This window comes from Perognathus longimembris, chromosome 22, assembly GCF_023159225.1.
Source record: "Perognathus longimembris pacificus isolate PPM17 chromosome 22, ASM2315922v1, whole genome shotgun sequence".
Lineage (NCBI taxonomy): Eukaryota > Metazoa > Chordata > Mammalia > Rodentia > Heteromyidae > Perognathus > Perognathus longimembris.
The window spans coordinates 7,201,406-7,219,594 of NC_063182.1; the positions used below are offsets into that span (position 1 = coordinate 7,201,406).

Consider the following 18,189-nt stretch of genomic DNA (forward strand, 5'->3'; position numbering starts at 1 on the left):
TGGAGTCAAGAACCTGACTTCACTGGCGCCAGATCCTCTCACCACACACACCTCACCGGGAAGCTGGGGACAGAGTCGCTGTGATGCTAACATCCACTGATTTCTGAATGCACATTTTTTTTCTAACACATTAAAAATCCATGTCTGGATTAGATAAAAAAAAAAAAAAAGAAAAAAAAGGAACAACCCAACCCACCTTTATCATAATGAGACCTCTATTGGAGTCCAACGCTATTTCGGATGGGAGCATTGTCTGCTATTTCTTCCCCAGAGCCCTGGGGTGGGAGGTGCGGTGACCGAGGCTGAAGGAATTGAAAGTCATGGGTCCCTGCGCTTCCCACCCTGCACACTTCATACCGGGAGCCGCGCGCCAGCGTCCCCGCGGGCCCCGCGTCCAGCAGGCGCGCAGGAAACGGGGCGTCGGGCAGCGCGCAGCCGCCCCGCGAGCGCGCCCCGCGCCTCCGGCACAGCCGGCCGGCCACGAAGAGCAGCAGCGCCGCGAGGCCCAGGGCGGCCAGGGCGGCCAGCGCGACGAGCAGCGAGGCGGCCAGGCGGTCGGGCTGCGCGCGCTCGGGCGGCGCGGCGGGCGGCGGCAGGTGGGCCTGCGAGAAGCCGTCGACCAGCAGCACGTGCAGCGCCACGCTGGCCGAGCGCGGCGGCTCGCCATGGTCCTGCACCAGCAGCAGCAGCCGGTGGCGGGGCGCGTCGCGCTCGCTCAGCGGCCGCGCGGTGCGCACCTCGCCATTGTGCGGCGCCACGCCCCACAGCCCGGGCTCCGTGGCCTGCAGCAGCCGGAACGACAGCCAGGCGTTCTGGCCCGAGTCGCGGTCCACCGCCACCACCTTGCTCACCAGGTAGCCCGGCTCGGCCGCCCTGGGCAGCAGCTCGGTGCAGGGCGCAGACGCGTTCTGCGGCGGGTACAGCACCCGGGGCGCGTGGTCGTTGGCGTCCAGCACCTGCACGCGCACCCGCGCCTGGCTGCTGCGCGGGGGCGCGCCTCGGTCGGCGGCGCGCACGCGCAGCTCGAACGCCGGCAGGGCCTCGTAGTCCAGCGGCCTCAGGGCGAACAGCTGCCCGCTGTCGGCGTCGATGGACACGAGCGCCGCCGCGTCGGGCCCGGGCTGCGGCCCGGCCAGCAGCGAGTAGCTCAGCTGCGCGTTGCTGCCCGCGTCCCTGTCGGTGGCGCGCACGCTGCCCAGGGCCAGGGCGGGGCTGTTGTTCTCGCGCACGCGCAGCGTGTAGCAGGCCTGCGTGAACTCCGGGGCGTTGTCGTTCTCGTCGGCCACGCGCACGGCGAGCGTGTGCTGCGTGCGCAGCCGGGGGCTCCCCGCGTCCGTCACGGAGATGGTGATGTTGTACTCCTCTCTCTCCTCCCGGTCCAGCGGCCGCTCCGTCACCAGGGTGTAGAAGTTCTCCACCGTGGGTTTGAGGACAAAGGGGAGATCATTGGGGATGGAGCACGTCGTTTTCCCGTTGTCTCCCGAGTCGGGATCTGAAACCCTGAAGATGGCCACCACGGCCTCTGCCGAGTTCTCTGCAATAGGACTGTTCACCGTCGACATGGTTAATTCCGGTGGGTTGTCATTCACGTCCACCACGGAAACTATGACTGTGCATTTTCCTGACAGGCCTCCTCCATCCTTGGCCTCTATGTCTATTTCGTAAGTTCTAATTGTTTCGAAATCCAAACATTTGACTAGTTGCAGATCACCGGTCATTGGATTCAGCTGAAAGGTTTTGAGGATTTCTTCCGAAGCATGAGAAAATGCGTATGAAATCGCCCCATAATTGCCTGCATCTGGATCGGAAGCGGAGACAGTCGCGATGACGGAGCTGGGAGGACGGCTCTCTGGAATGTGAACCTCGTGGAGCGGCTGTGCAAATGTGGGCGCGTTGTCATTGATGTCTAGGACGAAGATGTGGATCTGGGCGGTCCCGGACCGTGGAGGGGAGCCGCCATCCAGCGCCGTGAGGACCAAAGTGAGCTCCGGCTGCTCCTCCCGGTCTAGCGCTTCGTCCAGCACCAGCTCCGGATACTTCCTTCCGTCCCTGCGACTCCGTGTGACCACGTGGAAGTGGGAATTGGGAGTCAGGGTGTAGTTCTGGAGACTATTTCTTCCCACATCCAAGTCCTCAGCATTTCCCAAAGGAATCACTGCTCCCCTTGGAGAGCTTTCTGGGATTTGCACCTGCATTTCATCCTCAAAGAACACCGGCGAATGATCATTAATATCTATGACTTGGAGCTCAGTTGTGATGATCTGGAAAGGATTTTGCAGTAGCACCTGAAACGGCAGGACACATGGCTCCGTGGAACCGCACAGCTCCTCTCGGTCCAGTTTCTCATTCAGGAGCAAATCACCGGTCTGGTAATTGAGCTGGAAATGCTGTTTGTTCCCTCTGGACGCAACTTGGGCCACCCTTGTGGCCAATTCTTCCACCCTCAGCCCCACATCCTTGGCTACATTGGCGATTAAAAAGCCCCTCTCGCTTTCCTCCGTCACAGAATAGCGTCTCAATTCCGACCCAGCCAAAGACCCACCCAGACAAATAAAGAGAAGCAGGACTTGCCTTTGTGTAAGAAAGCGTTCCCTTCCAGCCTCCATTTTCACTTCCTGCCTGGTTCTTCCAGAAGGAACCGTCTCTAAAGCCAGCCTCAGCGGGGCTAGGGAAAGCCAAGCCTTTTACCCCTCGGCTTGTGCAGATGGCCTAGCAAATCCTTGTCCAGAGGCTCAGATAAGCTGGTGGAACAGTCTGCCCGGGCTGGCATTCCCGGCTTTCTCGCTCTGGCTCCGTGCATCACAGGAAAGCACAGTGTAATTCGCCTTTCTTTAGTCAACAGCGCCACCACGCGTTCATTGGCAGTTTAAAACTTTTAGAAAAAGTGATTCTGTGGAGCTCCTCATGAAACCCAGTTGACTGCTGGAGGGATTTCTGGGGTCACATAAGTAAGCACAACTTATGGAAATTAAGTCCTTTCAAAGAAGGTACTATCCCTGAAAGAGCCCTCGTTTACACGGTTTTGTAGGAGCCTATACCTGCTAACAATGCTACTGCCCTCACCTATATTTATTATACAGAAATTTAAGAGGATTTTGTTTTTAAATGATGCCATACTTCGCTATCCTATGTGTGATTTCATTTTTCCATTCTTGTTTAGTAAAATATGAATTGCATTTATAGTAATGAAAACTCTCTGACAAAGCAAGGTGGGAAAGAAACTATGGTAGGTTGTTTCACGGGCTCATTGCTTACACATTTTTTTTTTCCAGTCCTGGGGCTTGGACTCAGGGCCTGAGCACTGTCCCTGGCTTCTTTTTACTCAAGGCTAGCACTCTGCCACTTGAGCCACAGCGCCACTTCTGGACATTTTCTGTATATGTGGTGCTGGGGAATTGAACCCAGGGCCTCATGTATATGAGGCAGGCACTCTTGCCACTAGGCCATATCCCCAGCCCTGCTTACACATTTTTATTCCTAAGAAATACTTTAGAGCCGGACACCAGTGGCTCGCTCGTGTAATCTTACTCAGGAAGCTGAGATCTAAGAATTGCAGTTCAAAGCCAGCCAGGGCAGGAAGTCCTCGAGAATCTCTTCAGCTAACCAACCAAAAGCAAGAAGTGGCTCAAATTGTACTACCTTGAGCACAAAAGCTCAGGGACAGTGACCATTCCTTGAGGGTAAGCCATGGAACCAGTGTGTGCATGCGCGTGTGCACGCGCGCGCACACCCCCCCATACCCCTCTTTAGAGACTTTCTCCTCTCCTCATTAAACAGCAATTTGACAATTACTTAATCTGCATAGGTGATTATTGAATTTGTAGAAACCAGGCAATGTCTACAGATCATAGTGTCTTACATCAAAGGAAGTATATGTACTTAGAACAAATATTCAAATAGTATGAAAGCTTTATAGGCGAGCTAACATGAATACACTGTGCATGAAGGAGGCCTTAACTTGATGAGGATTGGTTAAGAAGACTTCACTAAAGTTCCACCATTTCATCTGGGCCTGAAGCATGACTGGTGTACTTGCCAGTCTCACCACAGAGGATGTGAAGGTCCTGGGAGAACAAACCACAGCCATTCTAGGTAATAAGAAAGCAACGTAGACCCAGAACCTTCTTCTCAAGAGTAAGTGAGAAGGGTGGGGAGATAAAGTGAGTCCAAAACACAGGCACATGCATTTCATTTTAATAACAAAAGGAGACCATTGTAAGGCAGACAAAGCAACATGAACATATGTGTTCAATATAACTTCATTTTTATCCCTACACTAGTTATCAGGAATGCTATGTATTAGCTCATCTATTGACTTTACTTCTGATGCCAAAGATACTGAAATGAATTGCAATTGTCCTTCCATAACTTGTTCTTTTGTTGAGCTATGACTTCAAGGTACTGAAACAGCTGTTATATCACTGGCAGCCACATTGTGACCTAAGATTGTAGTGGCTAGAGACTTCCAATGCCAAGGTAGAACTCAGTGTTGCTGCTAATCTCAAAAGGAGATCTCCAAATTATAACCTTAATAGTATAGCTCATTCAAACACATGAAAATAATATGAAAAGTAAAGATCGGCTGAATAACAAATGAATTTCATTTAAAAGGTAGATCACAAGTTAAACTGAAAGAAATAAAATTTGGATGAGTCATTTGTTTTTAAAATATAAAGATGAATGTGCAATTTCTCCATCTATATTGCATACACCAGTAGAGAGCAAGGGACTAAAATTAAGGAATAAAAGGAAAAACAAATACAGATGGACACACTAGGGAGTGATGATTGGATAATGTTTAAATAACACTTTTCTGCTGAATTATTTTAAAAGACACGAATCATTGTACATCAAAAAGAATTTAATTCCAGCAAATTTTGTTCATTACCTATTTTAGCATGTTTAAGTATTAATGCATACCAAGTGAAATAACTACTCTTCTTTCAATCATTCAGAGTTTTAAACAGACCTAAACTTAGTGACTTATGTTGATCATGCAATAAATGTGGAGCTAGCCATACACATAATGCAAACACTTTTATATAAAACATTGAAAAGTCAACATAACTGAAGGACAGGTAGGTAGACAGGTAGATACATGATAGATTGATTGATAGATTGATACATAAACAGGGCATTGCATGAGTGAGTGGAACTACCTACACTCTACCCACAGGCTTCTTTCTTATTGAATCCCAAGTGCCTCCATAAATTCTTTAAAAAACAACAACAGATATTTCTAAGTTGGTAGAGAACAAACATGTAAGCCCTCAGTTTGATTCCTTAGTATCACATAAACAGAAAAAGCCAGAAGTGGTGCTGTGGCTCAAGTTTTAGTGCTAGCCTTGAGCAAAAGAAGCTCAGGGACAGTGCTCAGTCCCTGAGTCCCTGAGTTCATGACTGGCCAAAAAAAAGAACAAACATATATTCTCTGTATATTTTTTTCAATATTTGTAAGGAGTCAAGAGTTAGTAGAAATCTTTTGATAATTTAAATGGATGTGTAAAGAGCACTGGGTTTTGCAGTTATTTTTGTTTGTTTGTTGTTGCTGTTGTTGTTTTCAATACTTGAGCTTTCACAGAGCAGGCCTTAGAGCAAGATCCTTATAACTATTCCTAGGTGTAGCTAAGATGACAGGTATGTGACACCAAGCCAAACTTTAAAACAATAATAATAACAATAACAATAATGAAATGGACAGCTCAAGAATTTTGGTTTGAGCTAGCCTTAACTTCAGTTCACCCAGACTGTACCTGAGTAAGCAGAATTACAAAAAGAGCCACTGTGCCCAGCTGAGTTTGTTAAACAAAAACAGGATGATCATAATGTGAATTTTCTGTGGACTCAATCAGGCTCCTTACAGTCTCGAAAGAAGTAATAAATCTTACATGTTGTCACTTTAAGGTATATATCTAGATAAATAGAATAAGGGTGTTACGTTATTCTTGAATACACCCCTGTAAAGACTTACAGAGAAAATGCACAGAGCAAAGATACACAAGACTAAATGGCTCTAAGGAAAATAGTCTGGGCTTCCAAGTTTTAACTGTCCTATAGTGTACTGTAATAATGATACCAACTTTTTAAATGGAGGCCTTTGAAATCACCAGGGAACTGGGAATCTGAGTTTCAGAAAAGGCTCTCTAAAAATGAAAGAGTCCCCAAGGTACAAAATTTTCGTTCACACTTTAAATATAACTATGTTGCCATACTAAACAAAATTAAAATACAAATGGAGTTCATGTTCATTGAAAGAAAATAGCCACAAATTTAAGTTACATGCACAATATTAGAATAAGACAGGTACTTTCAAATGGGTATGGGCAAAGCAGTAAACAGAGAGAGAGAGAGAGAGAGAGAGAGAGAGAGAGAGAGAGAGAGAGAGAGAGAGAGGCAGGCGGGAGGGGAGAGGGTTCAGAAGGATCTGGTCAAAATTCAGCTGAACGCAAAGCTGTTAGGGAAGCGGAGGTTTTCGTCATCCCCTCCCTCTGCGCCCTGAGGAAGGAAGTAGGAGATGCTTGGAGTCAAGAACCTGACTTCACTGGCGCCAGATCCTCTCACCACACACACCTCACCGGGAAGCTGGGGACAGAGTCGCTGTGACGCTAACATCCACTGATTTCTGAATGCACATTTTTTTTCTAACACATGAAAACTCCATGTCTGGATTAGATCAAAAAAAAAAAAAGAAAGAAAAAAAGGAACAACCCAACCCACTTTATCATAATGAGACCTCTATTGGAGTCCAACGCTATTTCGGATGGAAGCATTGTCTGCTATTTCTTCCCCAGAGCCCTGGGGTGGGAGGTGCGGTGACCGAGGCTGAAGGAATTGAAAGTCATGGGCCCCTGCGCTTCCCACCCTGCACACTTCATACCGGGAGCCGCGCGCCAGCGTCCCCGCGGGCCCCGCGTCCAGCAGCCCAGCAGGAAACGGGGCGTCGGGCAGCGCGCAGCCGCCCCGCGAGCGCGCCCCGCGCCTCCGGCACAGCCTGCCGGCCACGAAGAGCAGCAGCGCCGCGAGGCCCAGGGCGGCCAGGGCGGCCAGCGCGACGAGCAGCGAGGCGGCCAGGCGGTCGGGCTGCGCGCGCTCGGGCGGCGCGGCGGGCGGCGGCAGGTGGGCCTGCGAGAAGCCGTCGACCAGCAGCACGTGCAGCGCCACGCTGGCCGAGCGCGGCGGCTCGCCATGGTCCTGCACCAGCAGCAGCAGCCGGTGGCGGGGCGCGTCGCGCTCGCTCAGCGGCCGCGCGGTGCGCACCTCGCCATTGTGCGGCGCCACGCCCCACAGCCCGGGCTCCGTGGCCTGCAGCAGCCGGAACGACAGCCAGGCGTTCTGGCCCGAGTCGCGGTCCACCGCCACCACCTTGCTCACCAGGTAGCCCGGCTCGGCCGCCCTGGGCAGCAGCTCGGTGCAGGGCGCAGACGCGTTCTGCGGCGGGTACAGCACCCGGGGCGCGTGGTCGTTGGCGTCCAGCACCTGCACGCGCACCCGCGCCTGGCTGCTGCGCGGGGGCGCGCCTCGGTCGGCGGCGCGCACGCGCAGCTCGAACGCCGGCAGGGCCTCGTAGTCCAGCGGCCTCAGGGCGAACAGCTGCCCGCTGTCGGCGTCGATGGACACGAGCGCCGCCGCGTCGGGCCCGGGCTGCGGCCCGGCCAGCAGCGAGTAGCTCAGCTGCGCGTTGCTGCCCGCGTCCCTGTCGGTGGCGCGCACGCTGCCCAGGGCCAGGGCGGGGCTGTTGTTCTCGCGCACGCGCAGCGTGTAGCAGGCCTGCGTGAACTCCGGGGCGTTGTCGTTCTCGTCGGCCACGCGCACGGCGAGCGTGTGCTGCGTGCGCAGCCGGGGGCTCCCCGCGTCCGTCACGGTGATGGTGATGTTGTACTCCTCTCTCTCCTCCCGGTCCAGCGGCCGCTCCGTCACCAGGGTGTAGAAGTTCTTCCCTGAAGCTTTCAGAAGAAAGGGAAGATCTTCCTCGATGGAAGCCACCACCTTCCCGTTGTCTCCAGAGTCACGATCGGAAACACTGAGCACTGCAACCACCACATCCGCGGAGTTCTCGGGGACCAGGTCTGTGAGCGCGGACACGGTCACCTGCGGCCGGTTGTCATTGATGTCCACCACCTGTAGGATGAGGTTGCATTTCCCTGACAGACCACCTCCATCCGTGGCCTCGATGTCCACTTCATGAGACCTCACCGTTTCAAAGTCTACCCGGTTCCTCAGCCGGATTTCCCCGGTCATCGGATTGACTTCTAACAGATTGCTCGTTTCTTCCGAAGACTTAGAAAGCGTGTACAGTATTCTCCCATTGTCTCCACTGTCTAAGTCCCTGGCGGAGACCGTGGCCACCAAGGAGCCTACCGGACTATTCTCGGGGACTTGCACCGTGTAGACAGGCTGCTGAAATTCAGGGGCGTTGTCGTTGATGTCTCCCACTTCAATGCGGACCTGTGAGGTCCCAGTCCGAGGTGGGGAGCCGCCGTCCAGTGCTGTCAGGGTTAATCTTAGTTCAGGCTCCTGCTCCCGGTCCAGCTCTTTCTCCAGCACCAGCTCGGGGTATTTCCTACCATCGCTGCGATTACGGGTTAGAACACGGAAATGGGAGTTTGGGCTGACTGCATACTTCTGGACACTATTGTTTCCTACGTCCAAGTCCAGAGCATTATTTAGAGGAAATGAATATCCTAGTGGACTATTTTCTGGTATTTTAAAAACCATCTCTCTTTCAGTAAACACAGGAGAATTGTCATTTATGTCTCTCACTCTCAGTTCACCCTGAACTATCTCCAAGGGCTTTGCCATCAGCACTTGGAAATGTAATAGGCAAGGCTCCGTGGGACCGCACAGCTCCTCGCGATCTACTTTCTCATTGATGAGCAAATCTCCAGTTTGTACCTTGAGCTGCAAATGCTCCTTGTTTCCCTGGGAAATTATTCTGGCCCCACGGGTGGACAACTGTGACAATTCCAACCCCAGGTCTTTCCCTAGATTGGCTACGAAGGAGCCTCTCTCCGTTTCTTCCACCACGGAATACGGCCCCAGCTCCGTGCCCACCCCAGACAGGCTCAGGGAAACAAAGAAAATCAGGACTTGCCTTTGCCTCTGATTTGGGATCCATCCATTCTCCATTGCTCTTTCTTGAAATTTTGATCCACAGGAGCTTCTGGTGTTCCCAGGATCCTTGTACTTCGTCCTGCACAGCTGAACGTCAGAACCAAACAGCGAAAAGGCTTTTTAAAAAAAGGTTTTTCACTGGCGTTTGCTCTAACCCACAAGCTTATCCTGTGCTTGTTCCAAGCGCTCCTGTGAGAAACTGGCTGTGATTCCGGAGTTGCAGAGGCGAGTGTTGTATTCCATCTTCTTAACCTGCAGCGCCACCATGCGTTCTCACGGAATTCCTGCATGTTCTGATTTATCAGGACTCAAAATTGTCCAAAATGTAGGGATAGGTTGGTTATGTTAGATAAAACACCGAGTGGTGAGTATAAAGTTGCATAATGTTTCATGGGAAAGAATACAAAGAAAAAAGTATCACCCATATTACTGACTGATGATGTTGAGGGTTTACTTAAATAATTTAATTAGCAGTTGAAGATATGCACTAGAATGTTTTCCAAAGTAACTGCAAGATTTTACTTTATCACCAAAAGGGTATTAGGGTTCTAATATTTTTACCCAACACCGTGTCACTGAATTTTTCATTGGCTTCATCCTCGTGGGTTGCTATGATTTTGATTTGTATTTCACTGAGAAAGTTGATCATCTTTACATGTGTTAAGTAACCACCGACACAGTCCTTTGCAAAAGTTATTCAGATAGTTGTTCATTTTGGTTTGCTTGACTCATCTTTTTTATAATTGAATTGCAAGAGTCCTATATATTCTGCATGGAAAACGGTCCTTCTATTTGGATTCTTGTTCAAGGTTTCCAATTTTGTAATTTGAATTTAACTGCAGGGAAGATTCATGATGTGCAGGGCCGATAATCAGAGGTACAACATATGGTTAGCAAGTGTGATGCTCTGAGTTTGTTCTCTAGCATGTTTCCCCCTCTTCACAAGTTATTTGTGATATTCTTATTAATTGCATGTCTTTATTCATGAGTTTTAGAGGTTTTTTTTAAACTATCTTAAATTCAACATTAAATCCATAAGGCCTACATTTCTACTATAAAGACCTGTATGTACACCTTCCTTTGATCACAGGTGGTGTTTATACAGCAAATACTTTCCTCCCAAGCAGTCAATCTGTGGTAGATGTGTCACCCATGGAAATCTTATAGAATGGAACATTGTCTATTCAAAGATGTTTCCAAATCTGAATGTCACATCATGTGGCAAAAAAAGTCTTCACACATCTCACTGTTAAAGAATTTGTGAAAGGAAGACCTTGTGTTATCTCGGTGGGACAGGACCTTTCCTGGCTACTCTTAGGAGATGTAACTATTAAAAAATAACCAGAGGAATTCATGGGAGGGGATGGGTTGGGGAGATGAGGGAGAATAACAGAAGAGGCACCATCAATCAAGATGTAGCGTACTTATATACTGATTTGTTGAACTGTAACTTCTTTATACAACTACTTAAAGATAATAGAAATATAATTTGAAAATGACCAGAGAAGAAAGCAATGTTTCTGGCTTTAAAGTTGAATAAAGTAGCAACAAGGCAAGCCATGATGGCAGCCTCTAGAAGACAGTAAACAGAAAAACACAGGTTCTCTTGAGCTACCAAAATACAGTGCATCCCTTTGCTGACTATTTTAACTCAGTAAGACTCATATCTACTAATTTGGCTCATAACTACTCATCTACAAAACTAGAGATAATATGAATTTATTGTTTAAACAATTAAGCTTGTGACATTTTTGTTAGCAATATAAAAAAGACCAATAACAAAAGCATGTGTTTTCAGTTGACAAATAATCGATGACTTTTATAAGAATGTTATTATATATTGCAAATGCTAAGAAATTTCTCCTTCTCTGAATAGTCACTCTTTCAGAATAAACTCATTGACATCCTTAGATTTTCCCAGTATAATTTTAAGGGGGTTGCCAAAGACATATGATTATTCTTATAGAAAATAAATGGGTCTCTACAGTTTTTCCTTACTGAATTTCTAGATCTCTAATTTACTTAGCTATAAAATTCATCTGCAACATTTTCTGTACCTTTCTAAAAATCTTCAATTACAATTAATACTAGAATAGCAATTGCTCCCAAACACACATGCTGAAATAGAGTACATTAATTTAATAAAAATGTGAAAATTCACACACACACACAATGGCTACAGAAAAAGCCTAAGAAATGAAACCATAGGGTAACTCTACTTCCTATTCAGGGCATCAATTTCTGCAACAATGCATATGACATGCTAAAACCATACAGGAACATGATTAGGCTGATTTTCAAGAAGATTAATTGGGGGGTGTAAACCAGTTTCCTAGGTCAGTGCTTCTGTAGCACATTGAGATTATCTTCTCAAGTAGTATGGTCACTTGTATAAAAACAAATACAAATGATTGACTTAAGGTTACATTTTGACAGGGAAATTTTGTTCACGATCTATGAGTAAGATTAATAGATAAATTTAGGAAAACAATGCTACCCATGAATGCCTGCCAATGCAGTATATTGTTTAGAAGTGAGGCAATAGATTAAGGTAGACTTAAATTATGTTTCAAATGTTTCCTTTTATTATTTGGAAACATAAGCAAGATACTTAACTTCATAAGCCTCAGTTTTCTCATATGTAAAGAATATGCTAATCTCCTTAGGTTGGGAAAAGGCAAAAAGATTGTCTTTTTACTAAATTAGAAATCAGGAAATAAGAACATCAAAACATCAATCTGTACACTTAAACTCTGCACATTTTAATACACATAGTTTACAGAATAATAAAATCAATTCAAACCCCCCAAAAAATAAATATAGATAGACAGGCAGATTTAATTTCAAAAGTTAACTTTAAAAATTACTCAGCTGCCAATTGCTGTAATTCTAGCTACTCAGGAGGCTGAGATCTGAGCATTGATGTTCAAAGACAGCCTGGGCAGGAAAGGCCCTGACACTCCTACCTCTACTTAACCACCAAAAAAACTGGAAATGGTGCTGTGGCTTGAGTGGTAGAATGCTAGCGTTGAGCTGAAGAGCTTGGTGGCAAAAAAAAGAAAAATAACTTCAGAAGTAGGCAATCTAGTGATGACAGTGAGACTCCAGATTCACCAGGGACCGTGTTTTTTTATTCTGTGATGATTGTCTTAGTCCCTTGTTTCTATCATTAAAGTCCTACTGTAAAAGACACACACACATATCTAACGTATCTTCCTAACTACGAAATACACACCTATATACATATATCTGACCACCTATAAAAGGTTTTCCTTTCATCTCAGGTGTTATTTCTAGATCAAGTATGTTTCTTTAAAGCATCCATTCTGCAATAGGTGCATCAATATGTAATTCTTATAGAATGGACCATTGTCTTTTTAAAGAGAACAGGGATGCTAAAGAAGGAGGCAAGGAAGGCATTCCTTAACAGATGAAGCATCTCCCTTTACACAATCTTCTTGGAGACTGAGGGTACCGCTCAGTGATAGCATGCTTGCCTAACATGCCTGAGGCCCACTGGTGATTCTGAGCAGAGGGTGTGGCACATACTTAGACGTGCACACACAGCGTTCTGGAAGATTCCTGCAACATTGGGACATACTTTTCACGGACTGTATTGATCATATACATAGTACTTACTACCAAAAAGACTGAAAACCTAACCTTTTGACTCAGCACAGTTTTGCTATCAATGAAAATGCAGTGCTCCATGTTTCTCAAACTGGGGGAAAAGACAGTTTCACTACTATGCTGTTTCACCTTACTATGTACATACAGTGCAACTTCCTACCTGTGTTAACATGGATGAAACTCAGTGGGAAACACTTTACAATTATTATATCAACTGATACTGATATGGGAATGAAAATAAGTGCACTTGTAGTGTGGAAACTGAGTCACAGCCATCCCGGTGCCTGGCCAGGTGCTGAGGGCTGTTGGTTTGACAGATATCATAGAGTCTAGCCAGGAGCTGGGGAGCTGTGCACCCAGCCCCAAGACCCAGAGGTGAGACAAGCCAGCCTTTGAATTGCAGATGCCCGCCTCCATCGTTTGAGCCAGGACCACCCTGCCTTGAGGAATATGTAGATACCTGGTGTTGGTTAGCCCCGGGCGTGCGGTATTCTTCTCCCTGTATAATGTATGTATAATGTGTAATGTAATGTGTATGTAAATTGCTTTGCTGAGGCTTCATCTCCACCCAACCTGTGACGTTTGTCTTGAAAAGCTTGGTGCCAGCTCTGTTCCAGGCTTTCAGGATTTGGCAATGGGCCAGCCTTCAGACTGCTAGCTTACCAGGAAGGACTCCAATATTGGAACTTTCAAGATGTGGCTTCTCTATTTTCTTGTGACAGGTTTTATATGTGATTTAAGGTATATTTTACTGCACAACACAATTATAGATCACTTTAAAAGAAAATAGCATCCAACAAGATTCATGGTCTGAAGGTAAACTGAAACAAGAGCCAGACAGTCTACCTGTACCAGTTCTTTGCCAGACCAATTATACCTCAGTGTGTTACTGCTCTGCACTTAGCCAAAGGACCAACAATGAATACGAGCATATACAAGGAATTAAAATTGATGTGTAAAATATACTTCCATCTTTATTCCCCATATATATATTCCTGAGCTGTTCCAGAACTAGGAATTATATTTTACTTCACCTTGTCAGGTTTTGAAAGAAGAGATTTACAGATGTTCACCTTATGCCATGGGGAAAAGATAACACAGATCATGCAGACATGCTTCTAGTTATTATGAAACTCCATTATAGGAAGAACAGGAAAACTACTCTAAAGTTAACACAAGAATAAAACATTGTAAAAAAAAAAAACTATTTTAACGATGCAAAAAAGCTAGGTCATTACTACAGTCTCCATTTCCTTCCATTCCTGGACCAAGGGAATGCCTATGCGAATTAGGTATCACTGGTTTCAGAAACTTGAACTCATTTGTCCTAGAACGTCTCAGCAGACACACGTCACACTGGTAGCTCTGAGACAGGGCTTTCCACTGCCTTGGGGCAAGAGGGGAGGGAGGATTGGTTTTTGACACTTGAACTCACTGGTGGCTCTGGAGTCACCATTAAAATCCAAGGAAACCATTCATGTTACTGAATACTGAACCCCAAACTATTGCGGAAGCTCGGCGCTCCCTCTATCTCGTTCCCAGGAATCTGGGGAGACAGGTTTGGAAAGATTGGCTTCAGCGAGTTGACCTCGGTGGCGCCGGTCGCGCCCCGCAGCGCCCCCAGGTGGCGGCCGCCGCGCGCCAGCGTCCCCGCGGGCCCCGCGTCCAGCAGGCGCGCAGGAAACGGGGGGTCGGGCAGCGCGCAGCCGCCCCGCGAGCGCGCCCCGCGCCTCCGGCACAGCCTGCCGGCCACGAAGAGCAGCAGCGCCGCGAGGCCCAGGGCGGCCAGGGCGGCCAGCGCGACGAGCAGCGAGGCGGCCAGGCGGTCGGGCTGCGCGCGCTCGGGCGGCGCGGCGGGCGGCGGCAGGTGGGCCTGCGAGAAGCCGTCGACCAGCAGCACGTGCAGCGCCACGCTGGCCGAGCGCGGCGGCTCGCCATGGTCCTGCACCAGCAGCAGCAGCCGGTGGCGGGGCGCGTCGCGCTCGCTCAGCGGCCGCGCGGTGCGCACCTCGCCATTGTGCGGCGCCACGCCCCACAGCCCGGGCTCCGTGGCCTGCAGCAGCCGGAACGACAGCCAGGCGTTCTGGCCCGAGTCGCGGTCCACCGCCACCACCTTGCTCACCAGGTAGCCCGGCTCGGCCGCCCTGGGCAGCAGCTCGGTGCAGGGCGCAGACGCGTTCTGCGGCGGGTACAGCACCCGGGGCGCGTGGTCGTTGGCGTCCAGCACCTGCACGCGCACCCGCGCCTGGCTGCTGCGCGGGGGCGCGCCTCGGTCGGCGGCGCGCACGCGCAGCTCGAACGCCGGCAGGGCCTCGTAGTCCAGCGGCCTCAGGGCGAACAGCTGCCCGCTGTCGGCGTCGATGGACACGAGCGCCGCCGCGTCGGGCCCGGGCTGCGGCCCGGCCAGCAGCGAGTAGCTCAGCTGCGCGTTGCTGCCCGCGTCCCTGTCGGTGGCGCGCACGCTGCCCAGGGCCAGGGCGGGGCTGTTGTTCTCGCGCACGCGCAGCGTGTAGCAGGCCTGCGTGAACTCCGGGGCGTTGTCGTTCTCGTCGGCCACGCGCACGGCGAGCGTGTGCTGCGTGCGCAGCCGGGGGCTCCCCGCGTCCGTCACGGTGATGGTGATGTTGTACTCCTCTCTCTCCTCCCGGTCCAGCGGCCGCTCCGTCACCAGGGTGTAGAAGTTCTTCCCTGAAGCTTTCAGAAGAAAGGGAAGATCTTCCTCGATGGAAGCCACCACCTTCCCGTTGTCTCCAGAGTCACGATCGGAAACACTGAGCACTGCAACCACCACATCCGCGGAGTTCTCGGGGACCAGGTCTGTGAGCGCGGACACGGTCACCTGCGGCCGGTTGTCATTGATGTCCACCACCTGTAGGATGAGGTTGCATTTCCCTGACAGACCACCTCCATCCGTGGCCTCGATGTCCACTTCATGAGACCTCACCGTTTCAAAGTCTACCCGGTTCCTCAGCCGGATTTCCCCGGTCATCGGATTGACTTCTAACAGATTGCTCGTTTCTTCCGAAGACTTAGAAAGCGTGTACAGTATTCTCCCATTGTCTCCACTGTCTAAGTCCCTGGCGGAGACCGTGGCCACCAAGGAGCCTACCGGACTATTCTCGGGGACTTGCACCGTGTAGACAGGCTGCTGAAATTCAGGGGCGTTGTCGTTGATGTCTCCCACTTCAATGCGGACCTGTGAGGTCCCAGTCCGAGGTGGGGAGCCGCCGTCCAGTGCTGTCAGGGTTAATCTTAGTTCAGGCTCCTGCTCCCGGTCCAGCTCTTTCTCCAGCACCAGCTCGGGGTATTTCCTACCATCGCTGCGATTACGGGTTAGAACACGGAAATGGGAGTTTGGGCTGACTGCATACTTCTGGACACTATTGTTTCCTACGTCCAAGTCCAGAGCATTATTTAGAGGAAATGAATATCCTAGTGGACTATTTTCTGGTATTTTAAAAACCATCTCTCTTTCAGTAAACACAGGAGAATTGTCATTTATGTCTCTCACTCTCAGTTCACCCTGAACTATCTCCAAGGGCTTTGCCATCAGCACTTGGAAATGTAATAGGCAAGGCTCCGTGGGACCGCACAGCTCCTCGCGATCTACTTTCTCATTGATGAGCAAATCTCCAGTTTGTACCTTGAGCTGCAAATGCTCCTTGTTTCCCTGGGAAATTATTCTGGCCCCACGGGTGGACAACTGTGACAATTCCAACCCCAGGTCTTTCCCTAGATTGGCTACGAAGGAGCCTCTCTCCGTTTCTTCCACCACGGAATACGGCCCCAGCTCCGTGCCCACCCCAGACAGGCTCAGGGAAACAAAGAAAATCAGGACTTGCCTTTGCCTCTGATTTGGGATCCATCCATTCTCCATTGCTCTTTCTTGAAATTTTGATCCACAGGAGCTTCTGGTGTTCCCAGGATCCTTGTACTTCGTCCTGCACAGCTGAACGTCAGAACCAAACAGCGAAAAGGCTTTTTAAAAAAAGGTTTTTCACTGGCGTTTGCTCTAACCCACAAGCTTATCCTGTGCTTGTTCCAAGCGCTCCTGTGAGAAACTGGCTGTGATTCCGGAGTTGCAGAGGCGAGTGTTGTATTCCATCTTCTTAACCTGCAGCGCCACCATGCGTTCTCACGGAATTCCTGCATGTTCTGATTTATCAGGACTCAAAATTGTCCAAAATGTAGGGATAGGTTGGTTATGTTAGATAAAACACCGAGTGGTGAGTATAAAGTTGCATAATGTTTCATGGGAAAGAATACAAAGAAAAAAGTATCACCCATATTACTGACTGATGATGTTGAGGGTTTACTTAAATAATTTAATTAGCAGTTGAAGATATGCACTAGAATGTTTTCCAAAGTAACTGCAAGATTTTACTTTATCACCAAAAGGGTATTAGGGTTCTAATATTTTTACCCAACACCGTGTCACTGAATTTTTCATTGGCTTCATCCTCGTGGGTTGCTATGATTTTGATTTGTATTTCACTGAGAAAGTTGATCATCTTTACATGTGTTAAGTAACCACCGACACAGTCCTTTGCAAAAGTTATTCAGATAGTTGTTCATTTTGGTTTGCTTGACTCATCTTTTTTATAATTGAATTGCAAGAGTCCTATATATTCTGCATGGAAAACGGTCCTTCTATTTGGATTCTTGTTCAAGGTTTCCAATTTTGTAATTTGAATTTAACTGCAGGGAAGATTCATGATGTGCAGGGCCGATAATCAGAGGTACAACATATGGTTAGCAAGTGTGATGCTCTGAGTTTGTTCTCTAGCATGTTTCCCCCTCTTCACAAGTTATTTGTGATATTCTTATTAATTGCATGTCTTTATTCATGAGTTTTAGAGGTTTTTTTTAAACTATCTTAAATTCAACATTAAATCCATAAGGCCTACATTTCTACTATAAAGACCTGTATGTACACCTTCCTTTGATCACAGGTGGTGTTTATACAGCAAATACTTTCCTCCCAAGCAGTCAATCTGTGGTAGATGTGTCACCCATGGAAATCTTATAGAATGGAACATTGTCTATTCAAAGATGTTTCCAAATCTGAATGTCACATCATGTGGCAAAAAAAGTCTTCACACATCTCACTGTTAAAGAATTTGTGAAAGGAAGACCTTGTGTTATCTCGGTGGGACAGGACCTTTCCTGGCTACTCTTAGGAGATGTAACTATTAAAAAATAACCAGAGGAATTCATGGGAGGGGATGGGTTGGGGAGATGAGGGAGAATAACAGAAGAGGCACCATCAATCAAGATGTAGCGTACTTATATACTGATTTGTTGAACTGTAACTTCTTTATACAACTACTTAAAGATAATAGAAATATAATTTGAAAATGACCAGAGAAGAAAGCAATGTTTCTGGCTTTAAAGTTGAATAAAGTAGCAACAAGGCAAGCCATGATGGCAGCCTCTAGAAGACAGTAA

The 18,189-nt window shown here is 48.3% G+C and overlaps 3 protein-coding genes across 3 annotated transcripts; all 3 read right to left on the reverse strand.

Annotated features, from left to right (window-relative positions):
• Positions 1-215: 215 nt before the first annotated feature.
• LOC125340201 (protocadherin beta-3-like) lies at positions 216-2,606 on the reverse strand. The gene has a single exon (XM_048331646.1). It carries the CDS (start codon positions 2,604-2,606, stop codon positions 216-218), a length of 2,391 nt encoding a protein of 796 aa, XP_048187603.1.
• Positions 2,607-6,435: 3,829 nt separating this feature from the next.
• On the reverse strand, positions 6,436-9,212 carry LOC125340202 (protocadherin beta-16-like). The gene is made up of 2 exons (XM_048331647.1): positions 6,871-9,212; positions 6,436-6,570 (listed from the first exon to the last, which is right to left on the reverse strand). Exons 1-2 carry the CDS (start codon positions 9,124-9,126, stop codon positions 6,436-6,438), a joined length of 2,391 nt encoding a protein of 796 aa, XP_048187604.1. The 5' UTR covers positions 9,127-9,212.
• A 4,780-nt stretch (positions 9,213-13,992) lies between these two features.
• On the reverse strand, positions 13,993-16,704 carry LOC125339870 (protocadherin beta-16-like). Its single transcript, XM_048331183.1, has one exon. It carries the CDS (start codon positions 16,616-16,618, stop codon positions 14,222-14,224), a length of 2,397 nt encoding a protein of 798 aa, XP_048187140.1. The 5' UTR covers positions 16,619-16,704; the 3' UTR covers positions 13,993-14,221.
• Between the last annotated feature and the right edge of the window lie 1,485 nt (positions 16,705-18,189).

Coding starts and splice junctions, on each gene's coding strand:
- LOC125340201 (XM_048331646.1), bottom strand. CDS start 2,606: ATGGAGGCTGGAAGGGAACGCTTTCTTACACAAAGGCAAGTCCTGCTT.
- LOC125340202 (XM_048331647.1), bottom strand. CDS start 9,126: ATGGAGAATGGATGGATCCCAAATCAGAGGCAAAGGCAAGTCCTGATT. Junction 6,571..6,870: donor CGCGCGGCTCCCGGTATGAA/GTGTGCAGGGTG, acceptor CTTCCCGGTGAG/GTGTGTGTGGTGAGAGGATC.
- LOC125339870 (XM_048331183.1), bottom strand. CDS start 16,618: ATGGAGAATGGATGGATCCCAAATCAGAGGCAAAGGCAAGTCCTGATT.